At 35.4% G+C, this 13,717-nt stretch overlaps 1 protein-coding gene across 1 annotated transcript; it reads right to left on the reverse strand.

Annotated features, from left to right (window-relative positions):
* Positions 1–241: 241 nt before the first annotated feature.
* On the reverse strand, positions 242–12,867 carry LOC148948113 (uncharacterized). Its single transcript, XM_089095696.1, has 3 exons — positions 12,705–12,867; positions 2,391–2,561; positions 242–1,719 (listed from the first exon to the last, which is right to left on the reverse strand). The coding sequence occupies exons 1-3, from the start codon at positions 12,748–12,750 to the stop codon at positions 773–775; spliced, it is 1,164 nt and encodes a 387-aa protein (XP_088951822.1). The 5' UTR covers positions 12,751–12,867; the 3' UTR covers positions 242–772.
* Between the last annotated feature and the right edge of the window lie 850 nt (positions 12,868–13,717).

The following is a 13,717-nucleotide window of genomic DNA, read 5'->3' on the forward strand; positions in this document are numbered from 1 at the left end:
CTTTTTTGGCTCGTGTGGTTTCACATTGATCATTGGATGAAATACAAGCCTAACTTCCAAAAAAAACAAAAACAAAAAAAAACACGGAAAACTATATCAATATCCAATGTGCTAATTTAAATGGGGAAATTAGCCAATGTGGGACAGCTTTAATTCTTCATCAAGTTTTCTTTTTTAAATAAAAATCACTATGTGATATTGTTCCAAAGGCCTTGTTGTGGTAAACTGAGAGGCTTTTTCTGGACTAGGTTATTAGATGCTAATTCAGATCCGACTTAACTGAAAATACCCTTTTGCACAATTAACATTTAAATGTGTCTCATCTGTGTGCACTCTTTTAGCGTGTTCAAACAGTCAAGCCACGGCAAGCATTTCTTGCATAAACAATCTTTTAAAAAGTTTCTCACCTCTATAAAATCTTTGGAGCTCATTCAAAAACCTTGATGTAGTCAAGCATTTCTTACATACATGACATTGGTAACACTCTAGAAAATTTGTATTACTGAAGAAACTAAAATTGCTAAGGAAACTAAACACATTAAAAAACATTTAAAAAAACTACTTTGATGTACTAATTGGTTGTGAGAATAATAACCAGAAACCACTGAGGATACATCAATCTTCCTAAACTCCTGTATGCACTCTTCAATGCCAGTAAAATTGCTAAAATCAGAAAAGTTTTTCTACACATCACATATGAAAGGTTTTTCACCTGTACACAGTCTTTGATATGTATTCAAACTGCATTCAAACATACGTAACATGTGACTGTCTACTCACTCATATGCCCTCTTTGGTGCTTGGTAAAATTTCCTGCTCGAGAAAAGGTTTGATCACATACATCACATTTATACAGTTTCTCACCTATATTCATTCTTTGATGGGTGTTCAAATTTTGTGCTAAAGAAAAGGCTTTTTCACAATCATTACACTTAAACGGCTTCTCACCCGTGTGCACTCTTTTATGGGTGTTCAAAATTGATGCTTGAGAGAAGGTTTGGTCACAAACATCACACTTAAACGGTTTTTTACCTCTATGCACTCTTTTATGGGTGTTCAAAATTGATGGTTTAGATAAGGGTTTGTCACAAACATCACAATTAAACGGCTTTTCACCCGTGTGCACTATTTGGTGCCGGTTCAAATTTAATGGTCGGGAAAAGGTTTGGTCACAAACATCACACTTAAACGGTTTTTTACCAGTATGGATCCTTTGATGGGTGTTCAAACTTGATGCTTGAGAAAAAGTTTGATTGCAAACATCACACTTAAACGGTTTTTCACCCGTATGCACTCTTTTATGGGTGTTCAAACTTGATGCTGTAGAAAAGGTTTGGTCACAAACATTACACTCAAACAGCTTCTCACCCGTATGCACTCTTTGGTGCCGGTTCATATTAGATGCTCGAGAAAAGGTGTGGTCACAAACATCACACTTAAACAGTTTCTCACCCGTATGCACTCTTTGGTGCCGGTTCAAATTATCAGCGCGAGAAAAGGTCTTGTCACAAACATCACACTTAAACGGTTTTTCACCCGTATGTATTCTTTGGTGCTTGTTCAAATCCTGATTTTGAGAAAACTTCTTGTCACATACATCCCACTTAAACGGTTTAGGTTCTGATGTATTTGAGAAACCGCTCATAGATTTATTCTTTGAAAAATCTAGTGACGTATTTCCCTGTAAGTGAAGTCCAGACACGTGTGGTGAAAAGTGACCTGAAAATGTAATGTAAAAGTTAAAAAAAAAGCAAAAAACGAATAACAAAACAAAAATAAATCAAAACAAAAAAAAATATATATTTCAAAAAGTTTTAAAAGTCATCAGAGTTAAAAAAAAAACAGTGTATCTTTCAATAGTTTTTAACAAATAACTTAATTTTCAATCCCTCTTCTCTCCCTCATGGTGATACTTATATTAGCTTTTAAAATTAGTTATTCTAATGCAACGAAAGAGCGAAAAGAAAACTAGTTTTAAGAAGAAAAAAAGGATTCATCCCTCTGAGGAAAACATGACTTTCTTTGATCCCTCTGAGGAAAACGTTACTTCTTTAAAATTCAACTTGAAATTAAAATAAAAGACAAATTTATCATTCGTATCAATCATCAATCATCAATCATTTTATTAATACTAAACTCTATTACGAACATAACGAAAAATTATTTGGTCCAAGAAGCTTAGCTTGTTGTGGAACTTTATAAAACTAACTTTCAAGTGAAAATTTAGAAGTGTTCATTAAAGACTACAAAAGCGGTTTGGCAAACACCAGCACATTGAAAAAGATAAAACACAAGTTCCATCTTAAGATTAAGTCCTTTGTCCTATTTTTGTCCAATAAAATAATATCCAATACGTTTCAATCAATAAAAACACTATGTTTCAGATATACCTTCATTGTTAGAACATTTGGGTTGCAATTCCTGGGTGTCATATTCAAATTTACATGGTCCTAAGATGCTAGGTAAATTCAGCAAGGGAACATCTTCCAGTTTTGGTGACAAAAGATGGTTTGAACAATGAAAGGGCTTCTCAAGGTCACATGGTAAAGCGTCTTCAAATTCTAAAACAAATTTTAAACTAAACAGACATATAAATTTAACAGTAAAGCGTACTAATCAAATGTGACAGCTTTTTCTTTTTAGTTACATGTTAAAATGTAAATATACCGGTATCATATATGTATATATGTATAAATATATATATATATATATATATATATATATATATATATATATATATATATATATATATATATATATATATATATATATATATATATATATATATATATATATAAATATATATATATATATATATATATATATATATATATATATATATATATATATATATATATATATATATATATATATAAATATAAATATATATATATATATATATATATATATAACTGGCACCCATTGATAGGTCTGAGATTTTTTTTTATTGCTCAAGTTGTTCTATTATAGCTCTTATTTGTTACATTTGTCATGTTTTCTCACTTTTTTTATAAGCTTTATCCACCCCCCTGCTGAAAAAGCCTTTCGTTTGTGAAGTCGAAATATTTTGTGCTTGATTGTTCGTAAGAATTTTTTTAACTGTCTTATTAACAAATCTTTTTCTTTTTGATATTCCCGCTTTGTTATGATCTTAGGCGTGTGAGATTAAGAATTGTTATTCAAAATCTTTATCAATTCTTTAAATTGTACTTTTATATAATATATTTTTCTTGTCTTTCTTATACTTAATTGAATCTAAAAAAAAATACTAGACGGATATTCCCACTTTGATTATTTCAAAATTGAATAAGCTAAAATTCAAGACAATTCGAGACACAAAATTCATGAAACAATCATTTTGAACGAAATAAAATTCCAAATTCAGAATGATGAATGGAAGCAAAGAAGAAAAAGCACAAGGAACTTCCACAATCCCATATGGTCTAGAATATATTAATAGTTGAATAAAAAAACTTTTTCCACAAAATAAGTTTTTCAAAAAAAAGTAAAGAACTCCATTAAACCAAAAACGAACAAAAATAGAATCAAATTATCTACCACGAATACAACTACCAAAAATCATTATCAATAAGTAACTGAATTCAAATGAAATTACTGAAAATAATGTGCATTGTCAGTTTAATATACATATGCTGATATTTATTGCTTAAAATCTTAATTAATTTCTGATTTCTTAAAGTTATACAAATGAAAACATTTAACAGAATTATTTCAGTAAAGTACAAATTATATTCTGGCTTTTAGAAAGCATAGGGGTTTAGAACCCTACTCATATTAATTTCTGCTCGGTTTGGGTTTGACTGTTATTTATTTAATTTCTGTTTATTTTGCGTTTTATTTACTTATTGATGCTGATTTGTGGTAGTTATATGCTTGGTATGTTATTTGATTCTATTTTGGGCTTAATGATGGTCTTTACTTTTTTTTGAAGAACTTATTTTGCGGAAAATTGCGTTTTAATTATTTATGTTCGTTTTATATTGACAGTCTTTTTACCTGAAAAAGACTGAGCCTTTTTCACAGTTAAACAACCATCCCTTCCATTAAAACCTTAAATACCACCGGGGCATAACTTATAACCCTTGCTCCTAATCTCTGGGTTTTTTTCAACCCCAAAAGCCTTGTAATATGATATTTAGACTATTTTAAATAGAATGGCTATCTCAAAATTTCTACTAGATTCTATTAGATTAGGGGCAATACGGCGTTTGTGTGTGTGTGTGTGGGAGGAGAGGGGGTAGCTGTAGCTGCCCTCCGATCCAATGAGCCCTTTCTGAAGTTTATATGACCATGCTTTCTATAAAAACCTTATATGCCCCCAGGGCATAACTTAAAACCCTTGCCCTGAGGGCTGAGGGGATTTTTTATCCTCAAAAACATAATTTCCCGACCTTTCAAATACATTGAACAAAATGAATAACTCAAAATTTTGATTGGAAATGTTTGGTGAAATGATGGGTGTGGGGTGGGGGCATTCACCCTCCGATCGCTTTTGACTATTAATAACGGCACTAGCCCTCTCAAGCACCAATTGAATGAGGCCTTTTTGAAGTTTCTGTGACAACGCTGTCTATAAAAACCTTATATGCCCAAAGCGCATAACTTCCAACCTTCACCATGGGGGCTGTGGGGGGCATGACATCCTCAAGAACATAATTTCCCGATCTTTTAACCACGTTGAATAAAATGGCTATCTCATAATTTTGAGTGAATGTGTTTGGGGATGGGGTGGCCGTGAGAGGGGGGTTTTGCCCTTAAACGAGTTTCGACTATCAAAAAGGACACCAGTCCTATCAATCTCGAATAGAATAAGCTCATTTTGAAGTTTCTACGACCACTGTGTCCATAATAGCCTTATATACCACACGGGCATAATTTGTAACCCTGTCCCTGAGGGTTGTGTGGGGTTGTTATCTTCAAAGATCTAAGGGCCAGACCTTCAAACTACGTGGAACGAAATGGCGATCTCGACACTTTGATTATATGGTGGTAGAGAAATGATGGGTGTGAGAGGGGGGTTAGTTGCCCTTCAATCACTTTCTCAGTCACTTCAAAACCGTCCTATGCAGTTATTCTAAAAAAACCACCTACTGACCTCAAAGATCCTATTGAGCACAGAGAGACCCTTGATACCCTGGATGGTCATCATGGTATCGTAAGTGTGAGATCTGATCCTGTCAAGAAAAGGTGGGTAGTCCATACCCGAGATAAAGCCTCAGCCGTCTCTCTCGCCGCCGCTGCAACTAGTCAGCTAAATGTATCCTCTCATGTCCTTAATCAAAAAGTGTTTGGTATTGTGAGTAATATCTTTGTTCTTCTGCAAAAGTCAGAGCTTATTAGTATGATTCCCGGTCTTGTTGATTTAACTAAAATTGGAAATTCCGGATCCTTCCGCCTTGACTTTCTAGACGATGCTGCCTTAAATAAAGCTATAAATGAGGGTTTGCATTTGGATTACAAGCTTTTTAAAATTAGACCTTTCCAAAAGTTACCTCCTAGATGTTACTGTTGTCAATCGCCGAACCACATTGTCGGAAATTGCCCACTCTCATCGACTAATCAAAAGTGTTCACGGTGCGCTGGTGGACATTGTAACACACGTGATAATCCTTGCACTGAAAGCCCGAATTGCGCCAACTGCGGGGGAAATCATGTTTCCTATAGTCTCAGATGCCCAGTGTTAAAAAAAAGCTCTGAATAAGGATAAAAAACCATTGCTAGTGGCAATAGATTTCGCTTTGTTTCACTTAATATTAACGGAGCCAAAGACAATGATCTACAGGAACATTTCCTACAGTTTTTCTACAGGAACATTTTCTAACTAAAGCCAATACAGATACTCTTAAACGGTCACCCACCCACCACACGTTTGTACGTGAAGCTAAAAAAACGCGCGGTCGACTCTCTGGGGACCTTGAAACTCAAGTTTACCTCTCTAAAAAACCTGAGCTCATTTCTTCTGATCATAATTTACTGGCAATAAAATGCGGTAAAATGGTCCTCATCAATGTCTATATGCCATGCAATCACAAGAACATTTCTTCCCTATCTGTCTTCTCGTGTTCTTGTAATCGACTCAGAACTCGTCTGCTAACAGTAACAAATCAGTGATTAAATTGGATTGTGGCTGATGATATCATTGCCAAACTTCTGTCCCAATCTGAAAGAAGTGACCTTTTTTTTGATGCTTTGCCTAGCGGCCATCAGTTAGTCAATAAAGATAAACAGTTTACCTACATTTATAACCGTGATGGTTCTAGATCAGACCTTGATCGTATTATAGTTTCAAGTGGATCACTCGTGATTCCTCCTGTTATTGTTTTGGATGATAAAATTGAGAATGATCACTTGCCTTAACTTGCGAAATTGAGCCGTCTGCTCTACTGGCTTATAACCAATTTTCTTACCATAATAAATGGTTTGATAAGCCAAATTGGAAACGAGTAAATTCTGAAGTTTATTTGTATGTTCTTTGCTCGTTATTATCAAGCCTGAAAGTGTCTTTTCACCTTTTACAAACCTCTGTAAGGTCATCGACAGCTAATATCGATTTAACTTTTTACTATTACCAGATTGTAAATTGTTTGAAGGCAGCTGCTTCAGTTTCAGTTCCTGTTGAACGTGTTAGATTTGGCACCAGAAAACCATTATGGAATGTGTGCCCAGAAGTGAAAAAAGCTAAACAACGTGCGAAGTTTTGGCTTCGCCTTTGGATTGCTTGTGATCGGCCCAAGTCTGGTGAAGTCTTTAAAATAAAGCAAAATTCGAAACGTCAGTTTAGATCTTCTTTGCGTCAAGCCCGCCTGAATGGTTTGGATGGCCCCTCGGATCTGAAGTCTTGGTCCAATGTAATTATTAGCAGCAAGTGTGTGCCTGCTACCGTTTCGATTATCAAAATCAGTGATTTTGTTGTTCATTTTACTCGTGTTTTTTCTTTATTGCATAATACTGTTCCTAGAGTTCTTCGGCAAGTCCATATATTGTCAATATCTAGTGGTGATACGGATGGTCTAGGTGATATGGATATCTAGTGCTCATGATACGGATGGTCTGTGTTACAATGACTTCAACATTAAGTGTCCATTACTGTTAACACACATTCAGCTCCTATTCCAGATGTGTTTATCCCAGTCCTTAGTTCCAGATAGTTTTCTTTAAGGGATTGTGAGATTAATTTTTAAAAAGGGAAAACGAAGACCGGTGGCCCAGTTATCGACTGATTACGGTATTCTGCTTAAGCAGCAACGCGTTTGAGCATGTCGTATTGCCTGAAGTTTTGAATAAATAGGATTTATCCGAGTTTCAAGTTAAGTTCAGAGCCAGGTTTGGGTTTTGTCAATCCCATCATATACTTGGTCAGTTGATAGTCTAGGCAAAAATTAAAAAAATGCCACTTTAGTTTTGCTCGATTGATATCTCAGGCGCTTTTGACAACGTTGTACATTCGCAAGCGCTTCACTGCATAGTTAAAGCAGGAGTTGATTCTTCCGCAGTAAAAGTTCTACAATATTGGTATTCCAATTCGTTGGTTCGGTTAAAATGGATGTTTGATATAACTGAACCTATCTCAGTAAAGAATGGAGCCAGGCAAGGTGGTTTGCTGTCTCCATATATTTTTAAAACTGTGCTTGCTGACTGTTTGCGAATGCTGTCTCCCACTGTGTTTTTAGAAAATACTGCTGTTAGTCACATTGCCTATGCTGATGATCTTCTGCTAGTTAGTCATAATAAGTCAGGCCTCACAAAAAATCGGAACATTCTGATTAATGCTTTGAGTATGATTGGGCTTTCTGTAAATGCTTCAAAATGCGAGTTTCTGTGCTTTAATACTTCTAACCCTGCTCCTTCTTTCAACCAGCTCCTCCTTTACATGTGGGTACAATGCTACTCAAGTGTGTCTCAAAGTTGAAATGGCTCAGGTATTACTTTTTCTGATACACTTTCGACTACATGCTCGTCTCTGGTTGCTAGTGCTCTGCAGTGTATTCACTTCTCATATGGTAAAATCTCGCCTAATAGAGGGAGGTACAGCCACCGAGGCTTATGTAAACTTTACCATAGTTTTTGTTCTCCTACAATCCTTTTTCTTTCCGGTTTGCAGCCTTTAATGCGCAAAAAAGACCGTCTTCAGCTAAGGTGAGGCTATTTTAAATATTGTAAATTCGTGCTATATTTACCAAGGTGGTACAGAAATCACAAGATTATTTCTCATTTTGGACTTATCGGCCCTCTAGTGCTGCTTGACAACATCGCTAAGGACCTGAGGACCAATACTCCAAGGAAGATATGTGCCAGTGGCCCCCTCACTTATTTTTTTCCAGATTAGAGATTTATAAATATTGTTATGTTATTTATGTTGTGTTTTTCTTATTATTTCCTTGTGTATAATATTATTTTGTTTTTTATTTTTTACTCCGCAAATATTTTATATTGCGGGTTATAAATAAATTTACTTTTTTTTCGACTTATAAAAAGGGCACTAGCCCTTTCAATTTCCAATTGAATGAGTCCTTTTTGAAGTTCCTACAACAACACTTTCTATAAAAACTTATATGCCCCCCAGAGCATAACTTAAAACCCTTACCCTGAGGGCTGTGGAAGGGGGAGGGGGTTGTTGTCATCCTCAAAGACCTAATTTCCAGAACTTTCAATTACGTTGAAAAAAAGATATATCAAAATTTTGATTGGGTGTATTTGGGGAAATAGTGGACGTGAGAGGGTGGTTAGTTACCCTACAATCACTTTCTACTATTAAAAAGGGCACTAGCCCATTCAACTTCCAATCGAATGAGCCTTTTTTGAAGTTTCTACGACAACCCTTTCTATAAAAACCTTATATACCCCCAGGGCATAACTTAAAACCCTTACTCTCAGAGCTCTGGGGGGACTGTCATCCTAAAAGACCTAATTTCCAGTACTTTCAACTACGTTGAACAAAATGGCTATCTCAAAATTTTGATTGAATGTGTTTGGAGAAATGGTGGGTGTGAAACGAGGGTTAGTTGCCCACAAATCACTTTCAACTTATAAAAAGGGCACCCTTTCTATAAAAAAAAGAGCATTATAAAAAAGGGCATTCAATTTCCAATTGAACGAGTCGTTTTTGTATTATATAAGACCAAGCGATAAATAAAAACCTTATGTTTCCCCCGGGCCAAACATCAACACCTGTCCCTGACGGTCGTGGGGGGGGGGGTTGTCATCAGCAAATACTTAAGTTCGGTAACTGAAAAGTACGTAGAAGAAAATGGCTATCTCAAAATTTTGAGGGGATGTTGGAGGGGAAATGGTGGGCGCGAGAGGAGGGTATGTTGCCCTCCAATCCCTTTCAACTGTTAAAAAGGGCACTAGCCCTTTCTATTTCCAATGGAATGAGTCCTTTTTTAAGTTTCTATGAAAACCCTATGTATGAAAACCTTACATGTCCCCAGGGCATAACTTACAACCCTTACCCTGAGAGGTGTAGGGGGTTTGTCATCCGCAAAGGCGTAATTTCCAGAACTTTCAACTACGTTGAACAAAATGGCTATCTTGAAATTTTGATTGGATGTGTTTGGGGAAATGGTGACGTGAGAGGGGGGTTAGTTGCCCTCCAATCACTTTCGACTATTAAAAAGGGCATTAGCCCTTTCAATTTCCAGTCGAATGAGCGCTTTTTAAGTTCCTACGACAACATTTTTTATAAGAAACTTATATGACCCCAGGACATAACTTACAACCTTTGCTCTGAGGGTTGTGGGGGGGGGGGGGGTTGTCATCCTCAAAGCCCTAATTTGAAGAACTTTCAAGTACATAGAACAAAATGGCTATCTCAAAATGTTGATTGGATGTGTTTTGGGAAATGATGGGCGTGAGAGGGGGCAGGGGGTTAAGTCCCTTTCCAATCACTTTCGACTATTAAAAAGGGCACTAGCCCTTTCAATTTCCAATCGAATGAGCCACTTTTGAAGTTTCTACAACAACCCTTTCTATAAAAACCTTATATGCCACCAGGGCATAACTTACAACAATTACCCTGGGGGTGGTGGGGCGGGGGGTTGTCATCCTCAAAGACCTAAATACCAGAACTTTCAACTACATTGAACAAAATGGTTATCCCAAAAGCTTGATTGGATGTGTTCAGGGAAACAGTGGGCGTTGGAGGTGGATTAGTTGCCCTCCATTCACTTTCGACTATTAAAAAGGGCACTATCCCTTTCAATTTCCAATTGAATGAACGTTTTTTGAAGTTTTTACGACAACGCTATCTATAAAAACCTTATATGCTCCAGGGCATAACTTACAACCCTTGCCCTGAGGGGTGTGGGGGATGTATCATCATCAAAGACATAATTTCCAGAACTTACAACTACGTTGAACAAAATGGATATCGCAAAATTTTTTACTGGATGTGTTTGGAGAAATGGGCGGCGTCAGACAGAGGTTAGTTGCTCTCCAATCACTTTTGACTATTAAAAAGGGCACTAGCCCTTTCAATTTCCAATCAAGTGAGCCCTTTTTAAGTTTCTATGACAACGCTTTCTATAATAACCTTAGATGCCCTCACGGCATAACTTACAACCCTTGCCCTGAGAGGGTTATCATCCTCAAAGACCTATTTCCAGAACTTTCAACTATGTTGAACAAAATGGATATCTCACAATTTTGATTGCATATTTGGGGAAATGTTGGGCGTGAGAAGGGGGTTAGTTGCCCTCCAATCACTTTCAACTATTAAAAGGGCACTAGCCCTTTCAATTTCCAATCAAATGAGCCCTTTTTGTCACAACAACGTTTTTACAACAACGCTTTCTATAAAAACCTTATATGCCCCGAGGGCATAACTTACAACCCTTGCCCTGTGGGGGGATTGTCACCCTCAAAGACCTAATTTCCAGAACTTTAAACAACGTTGAACAAAATGGCAATCTCAAAATTTTGACTGGTTGTCTTTGGGGAAATGGTGGGCGTCAGAGGGGGGTTAGTTACCCTCAAATCACTTTCGACCATTAAAAAGGGCATTGGCCCTTTGAATTTCCAATCGAATGAGCCCTTTTGGAAGTTTTTACGACAGTGCTTTCTATAAAAACCTTATATACCCCCAGGGCATAACTTACAACCTTTGCCCTGAGGGTTGGGGGCGTGTCCTCCTCAAAGACACAACTTCCAGATCTTTGATCTACTTTGAACAAAATGTTTATCTCAAAATTTTGATTGAATGTGTTTGGGGAAATGGTGGGCGTGGAAGGGTAGTTAGTTGCCTTCCAATCACTTTTGGCTATAAAAAGAGCACAAGTCCTTCCAATTTCCAATCGAATGAGCCCTTTTCGAAGCTTCTACAACAACTCCTTCGATACGAAGTGCCCTCGTCTAGAAGACACAAACCAAAAAATAAACAAATAATACTTAGTGTCAACATAGTTCTTTACTTAGGCAGCGCTATTGCGCTGCCTAGGATAGTACGCCTAAGGCTACTAGGAACGCAAAAAGTCTGCCGTTCTACAAAATTGTGTTCTATTTACCAAGTCCAGAAACAGAGAAGACCTGAGTCACACATGACTGAGAAAAGTCAGACCAGATTCACAAACAGTCCCAAAGAAATATAGAGTACATAATGCTCCATTATAATTATAATTTATAATTTTATTCCGGATCCGGTGTTAATTACTTTATTGTAATGAAAGTTGGTCACCGTGGCTGTAACAACAATGCAATAAAAACATGTCGCGATGTATGAAAAAGGAATAATAAATAAATGTGTTTTGGAATGAAGCCCACAATTTATTGTTGTGAAGTACATGTATATTAGAAACGAATTTGTTTTAATTGAGAATACTTTTTTACGCAATTTATTTTCACACTTCAGTTCAAATCGAAAGATATTGTGACAATTGATTTGGGGCCCCTCTTAAAATCAGGTTGGGGCTATAGCCCCAGCAATTCCCCCTCTAAATGACGCCTCTGAACTAAAGGCAAAAAAATACCAATCAATTGGGTTTCTATATTAGTTCCCAAACAATAAAATACAAAATATAGTCTCCCAAAATTTAACAGCTGAATTCAGCTAACTTTATTCCTCTCTTACACGTCTTATAACTTGATATTTCCATCTGAAGCCCCAGGACTACCCCTGCTTTGGTGGTAATATATTTTTCATCATACCAGCACATGGAAAAGATCGACAAAAAAATTATCTACGGGATGATTACTTTACTGACCAAACTTAAAAATAAGAGCTAAAAATCTGAATTTAAGTATATTTTGTGGCACAAAGAAGCCACTATTATCACCCCTCAACGCTTAATAGTTAGATCTAAACATATTCAGTTACATTTTTTTTTCTTATGACTACTTAATGAGAAATGAGAAAAAAAAGGAAAAAATATTTTCTAGAGCAAAGTAGCTTTTCTTTTTGTCAATTCAATTCAGATCGGATTTAATAATACTTACACACAAATTACACTTAAATTACACACACAAACAAATAATTAAAAAAAAATAATTACGGACCAAAATCCATATTTATTTGGCCCTCTAGGATAATCCTGTTGAGGAAACATTAAATAACACTGTTAATAACATCACATAGTGGCGGTTCTCCATTTGCCAGCCAGTATGAACTCAAATTCCCTCCAAATAATCCAAATAAAAACACTTACAAATTTTTTTTCTGTAACAGTAAAAATTCAACTGTATAGAATTACCGTTTTTAATTAAAGAATCCTCATAAACTGTTACGATATCAGCCATTTTCGGAATTTGTGGTCCATGAAAGATCTTGGAATGGAGTTAATACAAATTAGGAGAAGTATTATACTATCATCAACACTTGGATACAACACACATTTTAGTCAGAACACATCGTGAGGTCCTAAAATACAAAAGATATAATGATTAAAGACTAATACTGACTTTTAACAACTGCAAAGCATATTTTATCTTAATAAAATTGAAGGTCAACTCCTTCAGCAGTCAAATTCATTAGAAATCTGATTATCAATTTTAAGGAGAGAGTGCAAAAATTCAGAAACTGCCCTTTTGATATAACTATTTTTAAAGTGCAGTAGTTGATTTTAATTTAAAGTAAGCTTTAATGGTAAAAAAGGAAAATACAGCTTTAAGCTTATTCTGTTAGCTGTTATGGCTTTTAGCTGTATTCTTTTAGTAAATTTTCTAAGCCAAAAACTATAGGTTGGAAAAATTGGTTTAACTCCTATAATGAAAGCAGTATTCATGGTTTTATTGCTTAAAACACTACAAAGTGTAGGCCTATTATGTATATCCAATATGTTTTTCCAAAAGGTTATATCTAGCTGTTCCTACTATTAGGGCTTCAAGAATGTGACAATAGATCTAAAAATAGATCCAAAAAGATATTACGTAATAGCATTGTATTTATTTATTTTAAAAAAATTATTTAAAATTGAGTAATTACCTTCTAAAGGAATGTAAAATTCAAATCTAAAGTGAAATTCAAGCAATTTAAAAAGTATTTCCAGAAAAATAAGTCTTTAGTTTTTTAATATACACTAATATGAAAATATATTTGTCTAAAATAATTCTGAAAAATCAATCAATTGTTAAGTTAACTAAGGTGGACAATCTTTCTAGGACCTACTTATGACAAGTTCTAAATTTGCCTTCAATTACTTTTTTAGCAAAATATTGTTTCAGCATCTATGTAAATGTTATTTTGAAACCAAGTTCATCTTTTTAC

The sequence above is a fragment of the Artemia sp. Qi Xiang Cuo genome, chromosome 10 (assembly GCF_049724085.1).
Source record: "Artemia sp. Qi Xiang Cuo chromosome 10, ASM4972408v1, whole genome shotgun sequence".
In the NCBI taxonomy this organism is placed as follows: Eukaryota; Metazoa; Arthropoda; class Branchiopoda; order Anostraca; family Artemiidae; genus Artemia; species Artemia sp. Qi Xiang Cuo.

Bases quoted from the DNA above. Each gene is read 5' to 3' on its own strand.
- LOC148948113 (XM_089095696.1), bottom strand. From the start codon at position 12,750: ATGGCTGATATCGTAACAGTTTATGAGGATTCTTTAATTAAAAACG. The intron at 2,562-12,704 runs GTAATTCTATAC...AATTTGTTTTAG, and splicing joins GGATTCTTTAATTAAAAACG to AATTTGAAGACGCTTTACCA. The intron at 1,720-2,390 runs GTATATCTGAAA...TTACATTTTCAG, and splicing joins CAAATGTTCTAACAATGAAG to GTCACTTTTCACCACACGTG.